Source organism: Epinephelus moara, chromosome 8, assembly GCF_006386435.1.
Source record: "Epinephelus moara isolate mb chromosome 8, YSFRI_EMoa_1.0, whole genome shotgun sequence".
NCBI classification, from domain to species: Eukaryota; Metazoa; Chordata; class Actinopteri; order Perciformes; family Serranidae; genus Epinephelus; species Epinephelus moara.
Window position 1 is genome coordinate 22,570,276 of NC_065513.1, and position 23,624 is coordinate 22,593,899.

The 23,624-nt window shown below is 38.8% G+C and overlaps 4 protein-coding genes across 6 annotated transcripts in view; 2 read left to right on the plus strand and 2 right to left on the minus strand.

The window, feature by feature from the left end:
* The window catches only part of cfap251 (cilia and flagella associated protein 251), a 9,567-nt gene extending 8,886 nt beyond the window's left edge, over positions 1 to 681 (minus strand). For all 3 annotated transcript variants that reach the window (XM_050051255.1, XM_050051254.1, XM_050051252.1), the window contains exon 1: positions 198 to 681. In XM_050051255.1, coding sequence (XP_049907212.1) covers positions 198 to 365 — 168 coding nt within the window. In that variant the 5' untranslated portion in view covers positions 366 to 681. The remainder of the gene's footprint in view (positions 1 to 197) is intronic.
* Positions 682 to 2,522: 1,841 nt separating this feature from the next.
* Positions 2,523 to 10,373, plus strand: LOC126393996 (rab5 GDP/GTP exchange factor-like). The gene is made up of 9 exons (XM_050050497.1): positions 2,523 to 2,781; positions 4,761 to 4,947; positions 5,247 to 5,374; positions 6,128 to 6,279; positions 6,368 to 6,437; positions 6,544 to 6,679; positions 6,769 to 6,863; positions 8,912 to 9,168; positions 9,259 to 10,373. Exons 2-9 carry the CDS (start codon positions 4,790 to 4,792, stop codon positions 9,670 to 9,672), a joined length of 1,410 nt encoding a protein of 469 aa, XP_049906454.1. The 5' UTR covers positions 2,523 to 2,781; positions 4,761 to 4,789; the 3' UTR covers positions 9,673 to 10,373.
* A 1,717-nt stretch (positions 10,374 to 12,090) lies between these two features.
* Positions 12,091 to 17,786, plus strand: psmd9 (proteasome 26S subunit, non-ATPase 9). Its single transcript, XM_050050499.1, has 6 exons — positions 12,091 to 12,274; positions 12,439 to 12,538; positions 13,838 to 14,031; positions 15,773 to 15,874; positions 16,873 to 16,961; positions 17,222 to 17,786. The coding sequence occupies exons 1-6, from the start codon at positions 12,143 to 12,145 to the stop codon at positions 17,247 to 17,249; spliced, it is 645 nt and encodes a 214-aa protein (XP_049906456.1). The 5' UTR covers positions 12,091 to 12,142; the 3' UTR covers positions 17,250 to 17,786.
* gtf2h3 (general transcription factor IIH, polypeptide 3) lies at positions 17,724 to 22,760 on the minus strand. The gene is made up of 13 exons (XM_050050498.1): positions 22,490 to 22,760; positions 22,294 to 22,373; positions 22,092 to 22,198; positions 20,617 to 20,759; positions 20,357 to 20,419; positions 19,889 to 19,918; positions 19,768 to 19,796; positions 19,609 to 19,683; positions 19,467 to 19,520; positions 19,221 to 19,289; positions 19,002 to 19,137; positions 18,662 to 18,698; positions 17,724 to 18,514 (listed from the first exon to the last, which is right to left on the minus strand). The coding sequence occupies exons 1-13, from the start codon at positions 22,497 to 22,499 to the stop codon at positions 18,445 to 18,447; spliced, it is 903 nt and encodes a 300-aa protein (XP_049906455.1). The 5' UTR covers positions 22,500 to 22,760; the 3' UTR covers positions 17,724 to 18,444.
* Between the last annotated feature and the right edge of the window lie 864 nt (positions 22,761 to 23,624).

The following is a 23,624-nucleotide window of genomic DNA, read 5'->3' on the forward strand; positions in this document are numbered from 1 at the left end:
TACTTCCAGCAGGATAACGCACCATGTCACAAAGCTCAAATCATCTCAAACTGGTTTCTTGAACATGACAATGAGTTCACTGTACTCCAATGGCCTCCACAGTCAATCTGAATCATTCGCAAGGGCCACCCCACCCCATCAGCCCCAGTGCAACAGCACCGCCTTCACTGTCTATATTCACGCCTACATATACTTACCAATGCATGTGTTCTTGTATGAGTTATCTTCTTTGGGAAAAGTGTGTCTCTGGTTGCAGTGTAGACTTGAGACTGCCCGGTCATCTTCTGTGTGTCAGCCTCTGTTTCTTCTCCACCAACTCCTCCTGCACTCTCACTGTACTCTTCCTTCACTTTAGCAGCTGACATGATGTCTAACCTCTTCACCTCTTGTACAATTAACCTCTCTTGTCAATAACTTCATAGACTTTCCCCTTGTTCAGTGGAGTCGAAGTCTCTGCTTACGGCAAAATTAGCTAGTTAGGCTAAGTTAACGTTAACCAAAGAGTAACGTTAGAAAAGTTAGGCTACGAAATTCCGCGATTAAATTCACAGAAAACACATAACCATGGTATCAGCTTTTTCCCCCATAATTGGCCTAGTCCAAACGTCGAAAATTGTATATTAAAATAAACTTTCTTTTTAGCCTAAACTAGCCCATTGTATGAAGAAACACCGTCTCTATTTCAGTTAGCACCTGCGAAGCGTCTCGTTGCCTAGTTACCGTTGAGGTGATGGAGTGGAGGACGAACGAGAGAAGCGCTTCCGGTAGACGTTCCGGTTAGGCCTTTCAAAATTAAAGCACGATCAATAATAGATTTGACCAGTTAGTTGCAGTGATGTTGCTTTGCCAAAATGATTTTTTAAATGATAAAGACATCTAAATGTTCCTTAAAAGTTATGCATCTATTGTGATTATTTCATCAAAGTAATATAACTTATTACATTACTTCACAATTACTTTTTTCACAAATGTTTCAAATCGGTCAAAAAAATAAGGCAAAAAATAATTATCAACTTTGTGATTCGTTACTGTAATTTAATTACATATTTTTATATTTCACATTATAGATTTTACATTTGTAATTTAATTACATAACTCTGCTCCATGTAACTAGTTACTCACCAACACTGAATATGATGTATTGTTTAATGCGATTAATTTCTAATGTATTTGGTTATATATACTTAAGTACAATATTATCTTAATTGAAGTACTTAGGTCACAGAGTATGTGGTGCAGTCAACTGAGCACTATCAGGGCCGTAGCCAGAGTTTTAGAAAGATAGTGTTTGGAGTCAGCTGCCCACTAAAACCCCACCATGCTAATGTGTATTCAGAAGGAATGCAAGGCCAGTTTTAGCAGTGACAGCATACAAAGTCCAAAAGCATAGACTGTAAAAATAATGACATAGCCATCACCAGTGGTGTGTGGAGGATATATACAGGTATACTGGGTATATCCACCTCTTTTTCTGGCTGTTTACAGTATACCCACCTATCAGCCAAAAAGCCTTAAGAGTACTGAACAGACCCACTTCCTCCTCAGTAACTTACTCATCTATCTAGTAGTACACCTGCCTCATCAACTACAACTACACTACTGACCATATGTCCCCCACTGGTTTGTGGACTCCTGTTTTGGAGCCCTGAGTTTGGGATTTTGAGAGTCAGGGCCAGAGGATGGTGCACTGGAGGAGCGAGGGGTGGATGTGACTGAAAAGCCTTGGTCAGTATTGGCAGACAGCCTGTCACTCAATGCAGCCTGCCCTGAGCTTTTAGCTGTGCTCTTCTCAGTCTGTTAGGTCATGTTTTTTGACAGATCTGGCTGTCTTGTCCCTCACTGCATAAGCCAGATTTGACACTGCTGATGTCAGGAACTCCATCCATTGTCCACGGAGAATTCTCCTCTCAAGAGATCTTCCATACAGTGCTTTGGTGTGGGAATAGCTTTTCTTGTGTGGTATTGTGTTTAAAATGCTTATCACCACAATGACAATGAATACCATCAATTCTATGCAAAATCACAAACGTATTTCTCACTGAATGGTGTGAAGTTGTAGTTTCAAAATGTCAACACTTAAGAGCAATTTAGAATTTCAATTAGTTTGTAATTGCTTCCGTTTTATCACTGTGTTTTGAACTAGAATCAAGTTAACATTATAGTTATATTTACGGTTAAAACTGTATTATTTAAATGTTACATTATCATTTTATCTTTCAGAATAGACAAGGGTGTAGTTACGCCGTATGACCACCAGAGGTCTCATGACTCGACATCAAGGCAGACTCACTTCCGGTTAAGACATTCAAAATAAAATATTCATACATTTAAATTGGCAGAAGCAAGGACTACATTGGCTGCGAATACGGGATTTGGGAGATGATAAAGTTGAGAGAGACGTGACGATGCCATGTTTGTATTTGGTACTTGATTCTGGCTTGTTGAAGCGGGGAATCGACACAATCTTGCCGGGATATTTTTACTTTGAAAGGTCATTACTGTGACGATCACTATTTACAGCTTTACAACTTGCTGTCACAAGACTTTCCTGTTGCACAGGTTTGAAGGCAGCTGATTTTCCACCTCAGGCGTTAATTACTTTAACGTGAATTTTCGCTACCTCTGTTTCATACTTTTGTAAAAACACATCGTTGACCGAGGTCTGACGGATTATCGTTCTCATTGTACATGTTATGATACGATTGTGACGGTTAAGAAACCAGAAAGTGAAAAAAGCTCTTCGACAAGGAAGCGGCTAATTATGATTTCACCAGCTGACAGGTGAGGAGGCATTTCGATAACTGGGACGTTATCTTTACGGATATTTGCTTTTTATTGTTGTTTAGCTTCGAGACAAGTTGAATTAGTTTGTAAATTTAACATACGTAGGTTGTTTCGGTCGCCAGCTTTAGCCACTCGACGTTAGCTAACATTAGCCGGTGGTTCTTATCTCCAGTCCGCTCAGCTGACAGTCATCCGCCGCTGAGCTCTTAAGCTGTTAGCTAACGACGTTAGCCTGCACCCATAAACTGTCACTGAACCTTTAATAGGGAATTTAGCCTGAGGTTCAACAGCAGATTGACAGTCCAGCTTTTGTTAGGATACTGAGGCTTTGATGTTGTATTAAATATGCGGGAGACGTTTCTAAATAACAGTTAATAGGATGCACATGAAAGTTAGTGAGGGTTTTAAAAGCAAAGTAGAAGGAAGGAAAACCCACTGTCAATTAAACGTATTGGACAGCATTTCCTACAAAGTATTTCTGCACCAGTTTGAGGAATCTTGTCCCTGAAAATCTGAGTGAAAATCTCTTTTTTTTTTTTAATTTACTGGATAACGAACTAGTTGGTAATTTACATAGCATCAATCTTATATCTATCCATGGATAATTATTTATTTATATACACAATACTATATTTGTCTGTCGTACGTGTTTTTTATTCTTGTGTTCTGATGTTTATGAAAGTAGTGGTAGTTTCCATTCCACTGAAGCACACAGTCTGACATATCTCAAATCCCTGGAGTGACAGCACTTTCCATGTGCTGCTTTCAGAGGCCTTTTGCAAATATTTAAACTATTGAACCCTTTCTTTCAAAAACATAGAAAATAAGGCAATAAGCAACTTGGTAAGAAATGTCCATGTATTGCAAAATGTGGGGAAAAAAAGCTAGGTTAAAGTATATTCATAATAATTATTATTATTACATGTTTAAAAAAATGATGATACAAAATTCTTATCATTTTTATGCCCTTTTTCCAGGTCATTTCCTTTTTTTAAACTTTCTTTTTTTCCTACTGTTTTTCTTGTTTTTAGTTGTTGTTTTTTTTAACTAATTTCTGGCAAATTTTGGGTTATTTCTTCTTTCGTTGCTCATTGCCCTCTTCCCATGTTTTTGAAAGAAATCAAGCCAATTTGCCGAGGACCATTTTCATCCCCTCACCTGCAACACATTTAGAAATAATTACACTTTGAGCATTGGGAAGGAGAGTTGCTGGGTTTTAATGTGCTGTACTGCAGTAGTGTTTGATCAAGTTGACTGTCTGCATGATGCATGTAATGAAGCATGTAAGTAAGTAAGTAAGTAAAGTTTATTTATGTAACACCTTTCACAGAAATAATTCACAAAGTGCTTTACAGTAAAATTAGAAAACAGTAGGGCACATAGTATAAAACAAAGAGACACAACCACAAACATATAACAAGAAAACAGTAGGATACATGTATGAAAAGTAAAGATGCATGAGATATTGTATCAAGATTAGCACAGCCGGCCATAGTGAACACTAAGCTTGTGAGATTTAGGTCCCTGCGGTCACAAATGCAGAACAAACCTTTTCTTTTAACATTTTTGACTTTCAAAGGAATTATATTAGAAGTACAGGAGACCGATTGAGACTAATATTAGTTGTAATGTAATGTTTTATGTTTTATTTGAAAAGTGACAATGTACACTAATCAGCATTCAAACAAATGTAATTGCACCCATGTTCAAACATACAACATTGTGGGGAAAAAGATATCTACGACATATTGTAACATATACAAGTTAAGCCTATACAGCATTAACGGATACAATCCAAAAAAAACAAATGATACAGGTACAATATGAGTGCAATCATTTTAAAGTTAAATCAGTGTTGACAATGTTTGGTTCTCAATAAAGTGTTTCTTACCATTACACTTAAATGAAGAATATGATGGAGACTCTGTAATTGATCATGGTACTGAATTCTGTCAAATTTATGTTGTGTCCAACAGGTGGGAGCAGTAAATGAAAGAGCTCTACAATGTGGACAGACAAGCACAGAGGCATCAGAGTTTCTCAGCAGGAGCTGCTCTGCAAAAACGCCTGTGGGTATTATGGAAACCCTGCGTGGCAAGGCTTCTGCTCCAAGTGCTGGAGAGAGAAAGCACGTCCAGCTGCAGCTTCCAGGCAAGACACAAGGTAAACACACTGCTTAGAACAATCAATCAGACTCAAAGGAGAATTTAGATCCTGACATTTTTGTCAGCTGTATTGAGAGCAGTATGATGTTGATCAGTTATATCAGAAAATAGTTATATTAACAAAGCATTTAACATGATGAGCCTATTAATAGTTCGCACTGCATGCATAACGATGTCCTATCTATTCAGGTAGTCATCAGTAGTGTAACAATGATGTTTCCATCATGTGTTGCTTTTAAGTGACTCTAGTTTAAACTGGGTTTAGGTTTGGGTGTCTAACATTGTCATTCCTTGCAGGCCGAGCAATGATGGAACTCCTCTCACCTTCTCCAAATTTGAGGAGAAGAAAAGCACGGAGAAAAGTCGTCGAATAAACACAGTGAGGAAACTCTTCTGGGGCAGCCCATCGCCTCCTAAACGTCAAGGTAGTTCTGTTAGTATTTTGTACTTTTGATTTTGTGTTCTCTGTGACATCAAGGCAAAAAGGGTATCTGCACAATATGTGGCTGTGTTGCCTTGCAGTGAAAATCCCTCCAGCAGCTGCTTTTTTTTTTACGCTAAGTTCAGACACCAGCTGTATTGCCAAAGGTTTAAGAGCAAAACGTAATTGAGCAGAGGCAACAAAAGCCGTATTCACAACCCAGCAAAGAGAGCTAGTGACTGACTAACAAGACCAGAACAGAAAAGTGCAAAAATGTATTGCTTGTATTGCATACTGCTGCTAATTATAGGTCTTATAATCCTACAAATTCTATTGAGAACAAAGCAAAATCTTGGTCTTTGATTTTCTCTGTGCAGTAAACTAGCAAATTTGACAAACATTCAACAGAAAACATCAGGCATCTCCTCAGCACATGATTTCTAGGTGCAGTCATTAAATGACAACAAAATCCAGTATAAAGTAGCTGTTTTCCATCTTTGTCTTATGCACAGATAGCATTCTGTGTGCATATGTATGGGTAGTATAGTCCCACTATCCCTACAGGTTCATAATAAACTTCAAGAGATGGAACCTGGGTATCTGTGATGAAATGTGCCCCTCTGATTCACTGTTTTACATAATGCAGTGACTTTGCCAGCAGTTTTTCAACAAATGGAGCCTTTCTGAGTGTCGTGTTTCACTTTCAAAACATGTTTATTTATTTATCTGGAATAACATCCACCTTTTGTCCCTTCAGAGTCTTCTGAACGCCATGCAAATGTAGTGAGAGCTTTCCAGAGCCTCGAGCCCGGGGACTTCACTGGTTTCCTAAAGATACTAAAGAGCCCTTCCTCCCAGCGCTTGCAGTCCCGATGTACAGCTTTCCTCAACACGATGGAGGCGTACCATGTAATTATCTTTTTAACATTACACTTCTTTTGACTTCTCTCTGATATGTCAGAGCTGTTCTCATCATAGCTTCTCATCATCTTTACAGGGTCTGCCGGTACAGAAGCAGTCAGATCTTGTGCAGGATTTCTACCAGTCCTTTGCTGAGTATTTTAGCAGTGAGTACAGATCAGTCCAACACTTGTCAGGCTGTTAATTCTGAGAATATTAATGACTTTTGAGTTGTTATTTTCTAAATATACATGTTTTTTGTTTTTTTTTCAGGTGTCCCTGAGGCTCAGGTCACTCAGATCATGGAGCATGTAGAGAAGTTAATAATGACACGGTTGCACAAATGGGTTTTCTGCCATGACAGCTGTGACGATGAACAGAAGGACCTGGCTCTCCAGAGAAGGATACGGTAACACTTGTATACAAGTGACTTGTGTTGTATTTGATCCAAACCTCTAACCTATGGCCCTGTTTGACACAGATATCTGTATTTTGCAGCTCCTTAAACTGGGTCACTCCACAGATGCTGAGCGTACCTTTTCCTGATGAAAAGATTGCAGTCATGGGAGACCCTTTTCTGCCTGCCATAACAGGTGACTCACAACTTCAGTACTGAAAGGAATCGTTCAACACTTTGGGAAATATGCTTGTTAGACACTCATGTCTCACTGGTAAACATAAGCATACATAGCCATAGTTAATTAGCGATACCAAATGTTCACTATGTAGCTTTAGTGGTGCTGGTAGGCAGATATTGGTACCTTTGTATAGAGCCAGGCTAGCTTTTCACTATCTTTATGCCGAGCTAAGCTAACTGGCTGCTAGCTGCACCCTTATATTTAATAGACAGACATGAGTGGTAGTGATCTTCACATCTTAAGGGTGAGACACACCAAACCGACACCAAAGAACGAGTGGCGACGAAGGCCAACTGTTGCATTGCCTCATGTGGCTTGTATCTCAGCTAAAAAGTTGCACTTGAACACACTGAAAAGACTACAGCCAATGGCCAACTAGCGTGTACATTCTGCAGCTGTGTGAAAGGAAATAACTCCTCATACAAGCAGGTAATAGTAGTCTGTATTCATCATTCAATAAGAGAAACTGGAAGACCCACAAGATGCTAGTTAGCCTGTTAGCACATTGACAACACAACCTGATGTTGAAAGAACAAAAGATATTTACCGTGTGCTAGCGAACAATAACGGAAACAATTACGAACTGTTTTTCCTAAAGAACTCAAAAGGAAGAAATAATCTTTCCTAATTTAACAAGTTTTGTCAGATCTCACGCCCCTCTTGACTTTAGCTGTTTGTTTACTTTCCTCACTTCCATTTCACTTCTTGTGCACTGTGCTGAACTGTCAATGAGAGCGATTTCTCTCACTGACGGGCTCTGCCAGCTCCATCACCAATTCAACATGCTGAATTGGTCAAAAAATGGCCAACAAGGGGCGACTAGTAATAACGGTGCAGGACACACAGCAAAATCTAGAGTGACAGACGTTCACCTAAGACCTGACCGACACCCGACCATCGGCATGTGTGTCAGGGCTGTCATGACCTGACTCATACGCCACGACAAAAATAGGAGACACATATGCTATCAACTGAAAAGTGCACCAATGTATTATGTACAGAAGAAAATTGCCAAAAACATAATTAAGTTATGTGATGTGTAAATCTGTGAGTCTGTGAGCCAACTAAACAAAACGTGGTGCTGGATGAGGGGAAGAGAGCGAAGTGATTGCACAGTCAGGCTTAAGTAAGCTGCCATTAGGAGACTGGCCAGGTGCTCCCAGTTGCCACTTACTCAGCTCCACACAGCAGACAGACAGACAGACAGGCAGACAGGGGAAAACACAGACAAAGCAGGCCCTGCTGAGGCAGGAGGCCGTCACAGGGCCCTAACTCCCAGCCAGAAAGCCAAAAATGTGGAATGCTCCTTTAAGCTAATGGGAGACAGTAGTATCAGGGTTCATACAAGACATTTTTAACTTGGTCCTTGAAAAAAATACTTGACCATCATTAAGAGGAGAACAAAAGCACAAATTATTCTATGAATTGTATTAGATAAGTGTTTAAATAAACTAGGAAGCCAATAACGGGCATGTTTGCAGTTATTTCCTTATGCTGTATGAGCAGTTTGAGCTCACAGCACCACTGGGTTGGTGAATATGGCGCAAAATGGTTTGCGCCATAGTGTTTTGCACGCTTGCAAAACACTCACACCAGAGTGGTGTCAGCTGTTGGTATGAGTTCTGAGCTGTGATTCAGCAGTAAATAAGCAGTTGTGTGTGTCTGACTGTAGATGGTTGAGCTGCTGGGGAGAGGCTGGGGCTGCTTCGCCATGCTCAGCACTCTGTATATTTTCTGTTTTTTGTCCTTTGCCAGTCACATGTCTGAATAACATGACCAGTTAATTCATTTTGGGCCCTGGTAGCATATTTGCCCCATTTATACATTTGCGCAACATTCTTGCAACAGATGGTTGTGGAGAAAACAATTTCATCCTTAAACATAAAAATGAGTGCTTGAAAAGTCCTTGAATTTGACTCGCCCCTGCCTGTTCGATCTCTATAGTTTGTTTCCTGCATCATTAAATAATCTTTAACATTTCTGCCCTTTATGTTTTTTAACAGCTATAATTGAAATGGATGCCAAACGAGCGCCTCAGGACAAACTCGCATGTGTGTCCAAATGCAGTCAGCATGTCTTTGAAGGGCTCTCCACCTCGAACAGCGAGCCCGCTAATGCTGATGACTTCCTGTCAGGCCTGGTCTATGTGGTGCTGAAGGCCAATCCACCTCGCCTACACTCCAACATGCAGTATGTGATTCGTTTTGGTCTCCCTCACAGTCTGATGGCAGGAGAGAGCGGCTACTACTTCACAAATTTGGTACGTTTATTGCAAAGTTACTTATCCAGCAGCGTACACCACGGGATGACATGTAGGTTTATCATGTCTTTGCTCTTTCTCCTGTTTTAGTCATGTGCAGTGGCTTTTATTGAAAAGCTGGATGGACCAGCACTCGACCTCAGTCCAGAGGAGTTCGAGGGCTACATGCTGCGTCAGCGTGCTCCCACTGAAGGAAAGAGGAAGCAGATTTCAAGTGACACACAACATCTGTTAGAGGAGCTACAAGGCAGACAGGAGAAGCTGGATCAAGGCATGGATGCTCTCAACGTGCAGCTACAAAACTGGGTCCAAGCTGTTCATTCACAGCTGGATGAGGCAGCAGCCCAGTTTGCTCTGGTACAGAAGGAGATAACCGCTCAGGCGGAGCTCTCACCGGTTGTTTCATCCTCATCAAATGATACATCACCGCAAGGGGACGACAAAGACGAGTCAGTTCTGGTGCTTGCGGATCAACATGCAGGGCCGCAAGATACAGACTGTTAGCTATATTGACAAAAACACCTAATCTGGTACTTCTCTCTTTTTAACGAACTAACTTAAAACAAACACAGATTTATATTCCAACACCACACGTGCACACGTTCCATCCACAGAGAGCTGGGATTTGTAAGCCAGTTAAACATGAAGGAAAACTTCTTGAAGGAAACTTTTTGCATTTGGTATCACGGGGCACACAGAGGTTTTTTAATGACTTTGATAAAGATTTGCACTTGTATCCTGTTTGAGGATGAAGGCCATTAGAAATACATTCCACTTTATGATAACAAATGTGATCAAATATAATATTTAAGTACTCAGGATACACAGCACTTAGGGATATCACCTAACACTTTGAGTCCTTATTTAACATTCACTTTTCTAATAGTTTATACCACTGTGCCTCTATGTGAAAACTCTGAAGTAAAATAAGTATGCCACAGGAGGACATGTTAGATGGCAGTGACACTACAAGTCAGAGGGTGTATTCAGTTAAACCGTGTTTTTCAAAGCTGTGGAACCGTTCTCAACATGCTGCGTTGAAGATGAAATAACTGGTGCAAAACTATTTGTAACACATTTTACTGTCTGCAGAAGTATGCGTTGTTTACGACTGTTGTAAAGTTTCTGAAGAAATTATAGGCTTTTGCGTTATGATCAATTATTGTATCCAACATTATATTAAAGTTGACTTATACGATTTATTATCTCGTGTCTTTGTGTTTTTCTTCGTAGAACATTTGAACAGTGCAGTGCAGGAGTCAAGTATTAAAATTATTTTTTTAACAAGGTGTTTATATTGATAATTCAATAAGATGCACAAAGCATCAACACACAAACATAGAACCAGCAATGACAGAAAAACAACCCCACCCACCCACCAACCCAAGAACAGAGGTAGCCAGACCAGCAAAAGGAAATCCAAAAGACAAGAACAAGAAATAGATAATATAAAACAATTTAAAAAAGTATGACACATGACACATTTCATTACAATTTTTCAGCTTCCATATTTGCTACAAAAGCAAAAAATGGTTGCCAGGTGGTAAAGAAGCATGCAGTTGATCCTTTAATAAAACAACACATTTTCTCCAATTTTTAATAACACATAACATCCTTAATCCAGTGTCCATATGTTAAAGGTGAAGAGTCCTTCCATTTACACATGATGAGCCTTCTAGCCAGACGTGAACAGAAAGAGACAATGTCTGTTTGGGCTCTACATAAGTTAACATCTAGAGGAGTTACTCCAAATATTGCCATGGACATACTGTAGATTGGGCAACCAGCCAACCTAACACTGTTGAAAAAGTTTTGAATATTAAATCCCAGAAATGAAATAGTTTCAGACATGACCAGAACATGTGACATAAAGTGGCTAAAGACTGTTGACAAGTATTAAAATTCTAAGTTAAATCCTGTGTTTAACTGATTTTAGTTTAATTTATTTTAGATGGGACCGTGCAAATTAAGAAATAAACATGGTAAAAAAAAAAGAATATTTGCAAAGGGGCTGTTATCCCATCTGTAGTCCCATGCCAAGGTGTTACAAAAGGCTTCCTATTATACATAAAAACAAAAACAGGATATGCAGTTAAAGACTGGAAAGGACACAGTTGTTACAAGCAGTAGGAGCAGCGGTGACATGTTTACATATAGAAAGACTCTGCCAACAAGCAGAACATACAGATAGCAGCAGTTGTGACTTTACACATATAAAACAATATTGCAAACAAGAGGACACACAGATAGCAGCAGCAGTTTAGCTGACACGGATGTATTAATCATTGCCCTAATTAGTTTGTGAAAGATCTGTAAGTGTTTAGCTGTCTAAATGTGAAATGAAATTATATTCAGATTATATTTTGATGTGTTCCTAAATAATGAAAATTGAGTGTAAATGTGTCTGGAACAGTTTTTCTTTATTTTATTGTAATGTTTGTAAAGGTACCCCCCCCCCAAAAAAACCCTCATTATTTAAAGAAAAAACTTGGAAAAGATAACTTTATACTCCTTTTCCTCATGTTTTTATGCCATGCAGAAACTAAATACGTCATGTGAACATACTTTAATGCATAGGCGTAGTTTGGGGTGGGGGGATACAGGGGACTCCACCTCAATAATAAGAGCATGCCCCCCCCCATCACTGAAAACGAAATAAATAAAAGCAAATAAACAAAAAAGTACTGGCAGACTTTATTTTTGACAAAATTAAAATGAATTTACACCATAAGCTGATGCAGAAAAGACATAAATTGGTGTATAACAATTCACCAGAGTGCAGGAAATTAAGTGTTTGCTGCTCACAATTTTCTGGAAATGAAAACAGGCTTGTAAATTACTAGGTGGCCACAGGACTACATTTAGAGATTTTGTCATCGACCAGTAGGGGGCAGCAGAGCCCACACACATCTACCAAGAACAACAACAGGAAGCCTAATCTCTGACGTCACGTCACGTCACGTGACAGGCAACCATGAAGATGACAGAGGAAACCCACAAAAATGCTGAAACGTCTGAAATAACAATGGAAGACGTACAAAACCTTATTAAAAAGAAAGATGAAATTGAAGAGCAGATAAAAGCCTATTACGATGTTTTGGAAGACGTAAGTTTGTCAGTTAGACATACATGTTGCACTAAGCTAACCCAAAGCTAACACAAAGCTACAGCCGTTGGTTGTGAATGCTAGCCAAATGCTAGCCAAATGCTAGCCAAATGTTAGCCAAACATGGCTTCCTTTCTTTATTTAACTGTTAACTCTACTTACAGCAAGGTGTCGGAGTTGCAGACCCCCTGGTTGATGCAGAGGGCTACCCCCGAGCAGATGTTAACTTGTACCAGATCAGGACAGCAAGACACAGTATTTCATGTAAGCAGCAGTGTGTGTGTTTTGTTCTGGTGTTTTCTCTGGTAGCAGGTGTAACGTCAACATCTGTGACCCAGCACCAGGCTCCAGTCGAGCTGTGTGAGTTGTTGAGTGGTTTGGGTCACGGATCGTGACGGGTCACAGAATACTGTATAACACATGATGGGACAAACATATAAAGATATGGTGTACTTACAAACTAACCAAAATAAAATGAGAAAATATACAGGAATATTTAGTTTTAGTCTTTTGTCTATTTGTCAACAAAATAAGCACGAGGACGCATTGTCTACTGATACTGGGCTGTCTAAATTACTGAGTCAGTTGCCTTCAATCCTTTATCCACATTCATCCATGTGAATAAACGATTTTTAAACATCATCAGAGAGCCTTGGATGCCTTATTGTACTGCCAGGCCACACCATCGAGCTCAACACAGATTACACTAGGACAGTCATTGGTTTTATTGCTATGCCTTCACAAAGTGTAGTGTTTGTGTTGTAAAACCTATTCTGAACTTCTTAAATATTCGCCCCTGACAAATAACCCCTGTATTATAATGAAAAAACTAGCACTAATACTGAAATGAATAAAAACTAAACCAAAACGAAACATTTTCAAAAATAAAAAATAGCTTGAACTAAATTTTTAAAAAAAAAAAAAAATGAAAAAATAAAAATGATAATAACAAATTTTAAAAAATCAAAGCTAAACTGAATGGAAAACAAAAAAATAAAAACGAAATAAACATAAAATATTCAATTCAGTTTTATTTATAAAGCCAAATATCACATATCACAAACTGCCTCGGAGGGCTCTAGATGATAAGACAGATAAATTTTAACAGGAATAAAAAATGGAAGAAACCTCAGGAAGAGCAACTGAGGAGGGATCCCTCTTTCAGGACAGACAGATGTGCAGTAGAGGTCCTGCATACAGAAGAGATCAACATAATAAAGTTACAGTATTCCATGCGACAAAATGATACAAATGAAATGAACAAATGGAAAACACAAAACTGTAATAACTTGACCAAGCAGTATAGGGATGAGCCTGTCATTGAAACCAACTGAGTCAACTAAGCACGTTTAGAATTTCTTCATCTAAATTTGTTGAGGCATACTGACAGAAAAATGACATGATGCCACAACTGGCCAAATATTGTCAGTAACTTAAGTTGGACTGATACTAATATCACTTTTTAAAGATGATACCAGCTTTTATTATGTCAATATATCACTGTAGGTCTGCACCTAATGAATATTTCCATTTTTAAAGTAATGCTTTGATCATGTCTTTCAGGCCTGCAGAACGATCACAAGGCCATCATGGAGGAGATAGAAGAAGCCCTGCACAAGCTGCATGCTCGAGAGAAAGCAAAGAGGGAAGAGGATGAGGCGGGAGCCGGGGAGGAGGCGATGGAGCATCAGGACACTCTTCCACCTCCCTTTGCACGGGTGGATGCTGTGACACAAGGCTCACCCGCCTCTGGAGCTGTGAGTGATGTGAACTATGCCTTTCTATCTGGTAGTTGTTTTGGATAAACCATCACAATTCTTTGAAGTGAAGAAATGAAGGGATGTGTCTACTATGGGCGTATAAACCTGACCAAGGTGTAGAGAGGCCATGTTAGCAAATTATGAAGCCATACTGCTTGGTGAGCTTTTAAAGTCTACAGGTATCAGACAGTTACATTTAAAGCTCTTTAAGACCCGTTCAGGACACCTTTTAACCAGATTTAGAACATATTTTTGGATAAATCACATTTTACTTATTTAAGCATCGCAGGTAAGCATTGCAGATCAGTAGTATACATGTGGTCTTGTGCAGAGGTGTTAAGTGTTATGTAGGAATATGGTTATTAGAGTAAGTTAAGTCAGTCTTCATTTTGCCAAGAGCTCAGTGCAAGTATGAAGTAAAATGACAGTATTATAGTTTTTAAAGATTTGTAACATTACAAATGTGGACTTTTACATAGAAAGGCTTCACTCATTTTCACATAAAGAAATAAAAAAATGGATAAATGAAATTAGATAAAATGTTTGTAGTAGTTAAGACCTCAGAAATTCAAATCTAAGACTATTTTAAGGCCCTGAAGACACGCTGCTCCCATGCACAATACTGCACTAACGCTATAGCCTCTAATAAAAGCAAAAGCTACACAGTGTTATAGAGCATGAGTGGATTTAAACAACAGAAATTAAATGTGTCAACACGGGTATTTATTCCCAAATTTGGTTAACAGCACCTTTACAATGTTCAGATACCTCAAAGAAAAGAAAAAGAGTAATAATACCAGTCATGTTGGAGCTCATTTGATAACCTTGAGAGATGTCATGTTTTTACTCACTGTACCTTGGAAATATCTGTAAACTGTAGACAACCGTGTTCAACCCTGTCCACGTGAGCAATGTGATAGAGGCAACCCTCTCCGTGGCCAGATGTGAATCTGGATCCTCCGGTGTGCAGTGGCAAGTCCCAGAGAACTTCTACTGCTCCGGCTCTGGTCTTATCCCCCGAAGCACACTATCCCCAGAATTCACAAACACTAATAAACATTCTGTCTTTAAACTACAGATGTTTTGTTTCTCACAGTTATCAGTGTCCATACTCAATCTGAAACTCCAAGCTCAGAGTTTATGTAGCTCAACAAACTATGGACTGAAAATAGCTTCAGACACGCTCCTCTGGCGTTTTAACAGAGCTACAGACTGATACAAAACCCCTGCTGGTAACAAAACAAACACAGTAACTAATATAGGTTTTATGAACTTAGAATGTTCAGCGTCTCTGTGTTAACTTTTCTCCTCTGCTCGGTCGCACGCTCTCTGTGTCTCTCTGTTTCCTGGTTTGATAAGCATCTGTCTGTTACAGTATGTCCCACCCAGCTAGAGACCCGTTTGGTCAAGTCTATGGTCAGGAGACTCATCTTTGATAAGCGTTGATTGGTTAATAGCAGATTGACATCGGTACGACCCAATAAACAAATGACAGCAGGACTTCATATTATCAAGAACACTTAAAGTGAAGGAAATTCCAGATGCTACTGCTAAATGCATGTCTTAACACTAAAACTTTTTGCCATAATTTGGGCTGGACCTGGCTCCCAGCCTATCTGTTTATTTGTTAACCAAATGCATATAAATTAAATAATATGTAAACAAATGTAGTAGGGTACTACGTAAATAAGCTGTTTTTGTTGTAGTTGAACATAGTATTGTCGCTTTTTTTCCAAAGGGTCTCAGAGTTGGTGATGAAGTCATTGAGTTTGGGTCTGTGAACACGGGGAACTTTCAGAACCTCCAGAATATCGCGTCTGTGGTACAGCACAGTGAAGGGGTGAGTTACTGACATAATCTACATCTGTCACTTTGTGTTGTGGTAACTGTATTGTTTTATGATGCTGTGTGATGTCTAAGGATATTAATACGAAACCAGATTTATCACAGAGGGATTTATGAAATCCCTGAGAGAGGTTTGACTTCCTTTCAATATATTTCTTTATTAGCTTTAGATTTTTTTTACGTATCTGTTAGACCTGTGGTTTTCAACATTTTTGTGCCCAAGGCACATTAAAGGGCAAGCCAAAATCTCAAGACACACCTATATTTATATCTGTGCACAATAGCTTCCATAACATGTGTTAGCACTCTTATCATCACATACGACAATAAAAATAAGAAAAAATAAGACAGACTTCTTGTACAGGCCCAGTTGAATGTTGCAGTAATAATGTGTTGTTATCACAAAATCCCATGGCACACTTGGATTGGCATCATGGCACACTTGGATTGGCATCATGGCACACCATTTAAGAACCATTGTGTTAGACTTTTTGTTAAAATTAGAAGACATTCTCGTGGCAATCTGGTTTTATCTTTTTTTTCTCACTGCCCAGCCATAGCTTATATTTAGGGATGCACAATAAAATCGGCACATCATCGGTATCGGCCGATATTGGCTTTAAAGTGAAATATCGGAATTGTCCAACATGCTGATAATAATGATACATCATCGGTATCAGCCAATATCAGAATTGGCCAACATGCTTTTCCTTATTTTGCACAACAAATGAATATTACATACATTGAAAAGCATTATATTTCATGTTTCCATCAGCGATTAGAGTAATGACGTTAATTCCACTACAGAAGAGACTTAATGATCACTAACATTAGGTGGTGAAAAAAGTGTATATATCGATGTCAGTATTGGTTATCGGTCAAATAAGGAATACGGGAAATGAGCAAAGCATCCAATATTGTGCATCCCTTCTTATATTTGTTAAACATAGTTAATGTCTGTTATATAAACTGTAAAATCATGTCCTTTCACAGAAACCATTACGTGTCACAGTTATCCGGGATGGCCAGAAAGCTCAGATGAGCCTGACTCCACAGCGATGGTCAGGCAGAGGACTGCTGGGGTGAGTGCTACAGACACAATTAGAGTCATGTATACAGATTGGCATCGATTCATCAGTCGATCAGCTGATATGTAGAAACAAAAAGCTATGAACTCTACCAGAACAAAGCTGCTGAAAAGCTTCCAGTCAGCTAAACACATATTTCCCATACAGTAGTTAAATAGCATTGACATTGGTAAGATAACTCTGTAATGACTCATGACTGGCAGGTATAAAGTGGTGCACATCAGTCACAAGTCTGTCCGTGTTCTCTCCTTCAGATGCAACATTGTTCCAATCCAGCGATGATCACCTTGACGTGCAGAATTTCAATTGTGAATTCCTCCACTGAAGTTACACCTGGATGGTTTCAACCTGACTTTATACAAACTCCAGACATCTCCACCTGTTGAATTTCTCAATTTCTTCATCCAATTTGGTTCTGTTTTCTTTATACAGGAGCACTTATTCAGCTCAGTGTTCATTGCAATTAGTAAATTACATTAATCTTTATCTGGTGTGCAAGTGGTACTTTTGGTGTTACAGTACTACCCAGGATTTGTGAGGTTAAATAAGGGTATCCATGACAAAATCTGGAGTAGTTATTGAATATCTTGTAACTATCTGACATGATCAACAGACACTGAAAATTGATGACTGGGGACTTTGAAAAATAATTAACTTTTCTACAGATTTAATAAAGGCTTATTTTCAACTCTTGTGAAAAAGGGTGACCCATCAAATGTTAATATGCAGGAGCAACAGCGAATCAGCAAATGTTGGTTTCACACTATCATCAAAATGTTTATTCCACATGTAAATAATAAAGATTTTGTTTGAAGTTAACTTCGGTCAAGAGTTTAATACAACTTCTTCACCTGTTTAAAAGCTGAACGTAACTCATGCACTCATTAATATAAAGACACGTGAATAATCTGAACTATTTATGATGAAAAATCCACAATATGAGACATGCAAAAAGCTGTGTGACAAACATTTTTAAGAACAAAGTCTTTTTTATTATATAAAAATGTACATCACAAAAAAAGCAGTAACTCTATTTACACAAAGGCTGAGTGAAATATCTTTACCCAACATCCTGAACAACTTGAAGCTGTCTGCCAGTTTTGTTTTTTTTAAGTCAATGTGAACAAAATAATTAAGCAAATGTCACAAACCGAGGCCAAATGTTTGAGTTTGTTTTAGATGTTTGTCTGGAAAACAATTGTTTCTACAAATTAGAAATATTTTGGGGTGGGGTGAACTTGAAACTCCTGAGATGAAACTGGAATTATCGAGCATTATATTATTTTGAGGACATCAAGTTAAGCATCAGCTTCCATGTACATGTAAAGACAGTATTAGTCAACAACATGTTCATATGGCCCCACAGCCTCAAAGACATGTCTAGGATGACACTCAAGCTTGACTCAAACAAAATGGTACAATCTGAATATCAAAAAAGGAAACTAAATTCAACACATTAGTGTAATCTGAGCAAAAATCACATAGGTTGCTTGAGTTTCTTCTTTTTGGGCTTGACTATCTGTGGTAGCTGGATTTTGAAGGCAGTCCTAAAAAGAAAGAGGTTTTAGATGATATAAATGTAGACACAGTGAAGATGAAATCATATTGTATATTTCAGATGTATATCAACAGTGTTCAGAGAAGGGGGGGGTTTGTATTAAAGATTTCTGTTACATATATTTTTAAAGACTTACTCGCATGTCGTGCAGATGGGGCTGAAGTTGCAGAATACTTCAAAAGAAGATGAGAAGTTGGTGTTACTGTCACACTATTAAAAAACACTATACTATAGGTGCAATTATAACAGAAATGATATGTTTCCATCACTGTTATTACTATCTTATTATTATTTTACTGCTATTATCACTCAGACTTGCGTTTCTCTCTTTCCTTTGTTTCTGTTTGTGCCGTAAGAGCACTTTGGATCAACTTTGCGTTTAAAGTTCTTTATAAATAATTAAAAATAGTGCGTGGGTTCCCTGTATAAAGATCACAGTTACGCATTTGTTTCTTTTAACAGTGAATTAAACTTACTTGACAGACAAACTGAGCACACGTAGCCGATCTCGATCAGATTACGGTGGCAGAAACACGCAGCTCTATAGTCCACATGTGCAGGCGGCGGCAGCACCAGCTGTGAGCGCTGCTCAGAGTCGGGCAGGAACACCCACTGTTCAGAAAACACCACCGTCAACACAAAACAGCCCCCTTCACAGAAAGATGGGATGAATCGAATCTGTGTTGTATTCTCACCAGAAGGTATTGGGCCAGAGCAACTTTCTGTGGTATCTTGAGGTACAGTCCTCCAGTTATATCACAAGCCTGTAAAACAAACATCTGAAGGTAAAAAACTGGGTATATATACACACACAGAATACAAAGAATATAGACAAGATAAAATTAGCTATTTAATATCAATGCATGAGTAGCTTGGTACTTTCGGATGGTACTTGCTCTCGGGATACAATTTGCAGTATTGTTAAAGTCCTGACAATGTACCTGCTGCAGAAGGCCTGAGTCCGAGTCCAACACACAGGCATCTATCAGGATGTTCTGTTGCAAAACACAAAACAAATTGATTTTCTAATAAATATACATATTATAAGAAAACAGAAAACACAAGCAAGCTCAATCCCTTTACCTGCTTCTGGGCAGCGAAAATGACATTCATGAAGTTCATGTACTGGAGGGCGCAGTCGTCCGCTGCTTTTATCACCTAAACAATACAGTACAGAAACGGTGCTCAAAGTCACGGAATAAAACAAAAAGCACTCGTGAAATGAGACCATTCAGGGCTTACCAATATTCTGGATTTCAAGTCCTGTCCAACTAAATAAGAAAAAAAGAAACATAAGTATTAAAAAGAAAAACTGAACACATTTAAGAGCATCATTAACTTCACGATAAAATAATTCGATTACCGTCAAGGTCTTTTGAGACTCTGTGAATATCTGATATTAAAGAATTAAGAAAAATAAGGAAAACACCTTAACCTCTTTCTCACCCATGCTCACTGCTGTATACAGAAGAAAAATGATGGAAAGTACTATGCAGACATTTATTTCAACTTGATCAGCGAAGGCATCCATTATCTAAGCAAGAGAAAGTCTTAACATACAACACACACTTTATTTTGAAGTGCAGTGAATTTTTGGTACAGAGCCTTAATTTTGAAGTGCTATTTCCTGCTATAGACTGAGTAACAGCTATGTGATAGTGACAACAAACTAGCTCGACAACATGGCCGAACACAAGTATGATGCTGAATATATGAAACTCTGTGGACCTTGAACTGATGACTGAGGAGCAATCTGGAGCCTGTGGCTGGACCACATGGGAACCACTGTCATAAATGATAAAACTTTAAAAAGTTTTTATTGAAAGGATACAGCAAAGAGCTTTGGCAAGCGATCCAGCCAACAAAGTATCGGTTGAATTTCCCCTCACTTCAGCTGTAATCACATGAAGACACAGTGTAAATTCCAAGAGCTCACAAACAGCGACAGTAAAAACACTTAAAAAATAAAGTTATAAATACATCACAATAACAGCGAAGACAGTGACCAAACTTTTTTGCTTTTAGTATGTTGAGAAAGCATATGCACTTTCATCTGCTGTTAGTTTGATTCACATAAAAACACACACTTACTTTTTGACATAAGATTCCTGATCTCTTCAGCGATGAGGTTATTGGCGACAGACAAGAGTTCATATTTTCCATCGCCACTGGAGGATGCATCATCACCACCGCTGTCCCCGCCTCTCCAGCTCTTACTGGGATACAGGAAATGACTGAAATATAGAAAGTTGGAGAGATGTAAATGTAAGCAATGACAGGAGCAAAACATTGCATTTATTAAGGCAGCCAGCCCTTCAACTCTGGAAACTGACAGTGGTGGCAGAAGTACTCAGATCCTTACTTAGTAAAAGCACCAGAACAACAGTGTGAAACTGCCCAATTACAAGTAAAAGTGCTGCTTCTGCAAAGAAATGGTTTGTGTACATAATATATAAATTATATATAACATCTGATTGTTAATACTGATGCATTCACTTGTCAGTAGCATTTTATTGTTGTAGCTGGTCAAGGTGAAACTAGTTTTAACCATTTTAAATATTGTCATGTAGTGTGAACCTGGGGTACACAACCTAGTGGTCAAGCCCCCTTCAGAGGGTCACAACATAAATGTGGGAGGCAGTGAGATGATTAATGAGGTAGGAAAGAAGAAAAGACAAAGTTTTGCTGCAAAAATATCTGCCCATTTTTTGGACTTTGGACAGAATCTCTCTGTGAAATATTGAATAAAATAATTCATTTATACTGTTTAAAGTTACAGGAAAAGTGCACATTAATGGACATGTCTGTGAATGTGCCAGTTTAGCTTAGCAGGTGTAATGACACATGTAATACATCAGAACAGGAACAGCAATCCAGTATATTATATGTAAAGCATGTTTCATAAAGACACATTAATATTTTAAAACAGAGACAACAATACATAAAACATAAAAGCAAAGTGCACTTCAGATACAGTTACACAGTATGGTTGCACACTTGATTGTCTAAAATAGATGTGTTGTGCAATGGGCAGCGTGTAATTTGTTGTTGGCTGATGGCAGTCTGTACATGTACTGTACTGAGTGTGAGGATTGTGAATAGTGACATCTCTGTGTATGGACTGTATAAACTTCTAGGGTAAGTTTTAGGGTATGTAGAAATAATACTAATACTAGTAATACCACTAATACCATGGTCACAAATTGTTATAAGTTGGTATACTAACATATAACAAGCATTATAACAGCACATAATATATACATTTTGTTTTTGTTTTTTTCTGTTTTACCATTATTATGAAAAAAACTATGGGGTCTGTTTAAAAAATTAGCATTGATTGTTGTTATCATAATCCCAAGGCAATAAAAATGCAAAGAAAAAAGTAAGATAAGGACATTAAAGGATTAAAATGTCTCCTTAATGGGGCATGTTAAGAGGACAGTGAGCTGGGCAACACAGGGCCCTGGGAACATATACCCCCAACAAATGTAGTGGAGTAAAACACTTAAAGTGTCCCTCTCACTTCAGTAGATGTACCTGATTACTTTTCACCACTATAAATTTACCTGTCTTGACAGTGGCTGGCGATGACAGCCAGCTTGTTGGTCCTGGCCATGGCCATGTGGGAGTTCCCCATCACCATCACTGCATCCAGACACTTGGACAGGGTGAGCTGGGCGGAGACAGGAGCACAGCAGGTGTTGTTTAGCCTCAGTCGCATTTAAAAACTACAAACTGAAAACTGTTGATAAGTCGGAACAGCGCTACCTCTGTCTCACGTTGGGCTTGCTGCCCCCACCATATCGGATTTACATCCACGACGATGACCAGCAGATTGATTTCATCCTCTGAAAATATTTAAGAAATTATTTAACAAGCTAACCAGCACCTCTCTAAAACTTTAAGTGTCCAACACAAAACATGCAAACTGTAAATAAGTTTATTCTCTGTTAGTCGGACCTACCTGATGCCATTACGGTGGATATTTGTTTGAAACGAAGAGACCAAAAAGTGATAACTGTTGGAGTCCTGCAGGTTTATCTTCTGTTAGCGTCCATTTTGGATCTGAAACTTTGCTCTATACGTACGAATAAAATGCAGCGTTTCTAGGTCTGGATATACTGACAATGTATAGTTAAGTAAAAACTGACATTTATGAAAATTAAGCCAGTTTCCCCATCACATCAGCCACACTATACAGGCTTTGTGCGTCACCCGGCTGCGACAGTGCGACCTGCTATCGTTTCTTCTTCTACGTTCCCTGTTGGCACCACCTTGTCACACTGCTGCCACCTAGCGTCTGTTTTACTGTACCGTACATTCACCACCTACACTTCAATGCTGCACCCACACAGGTGTTTTCACTTTGCCTGATTAGACCTGATTAGGAGAAGTGATAAGATATTTTACACGAGGATAAGCAGCAATACAACAATGTAAAAATGCTAAATTACAAAGAAATCATTCTGCATTTAAAACCTCAGGTACAGAGTATCACTTATAATACTTTACGAAATACCACTTATTCTTGTGTAAATTATCTGAACACTTCTCCTAATCAGGTTAAAGCAGACAAAGGACGTGAAATCACCTTCCTGGATGTACTATGGATGTGTTGCTGACAATTTATCAGCAAAATGCACTTTAGGTCAAGTATTTCTTGTGAAAATAACCCATTACTGTGGTATTATATTAGTGCATTATTGTTACTAATCCCTCCGTTCCTGTTTACACTGTAAACATCCAACTTCGAATATAGCTCCTAGTCACGCCACATTCAGAAGTATTTGGATGATACAGCTGTTGTGGCATGTGTGCGAAGTGGACAGGAGGGGTAGTATAGGGACCAATAAGAACTGCTTCCTCAAGACTAAAGAGATGGTGGCAGACTTCAGAAGATCAAAATCACCCTGCCAGCTCCTGGACAGCAGGCTGGACTGGTTTGTTAATACGGATGGTCTGTACAAGAAGGGGCAGAGCTGCCTCTTCTTCCTCAGGAGGCTCAGATCTTTTGACGTCTGCAAGGATTTGCTGTTCACGTTTTATCAGACTGTGGTGGTGAGTGCCCTGTTTCATGCTTTAGTCTGTTGGGGAAGCAG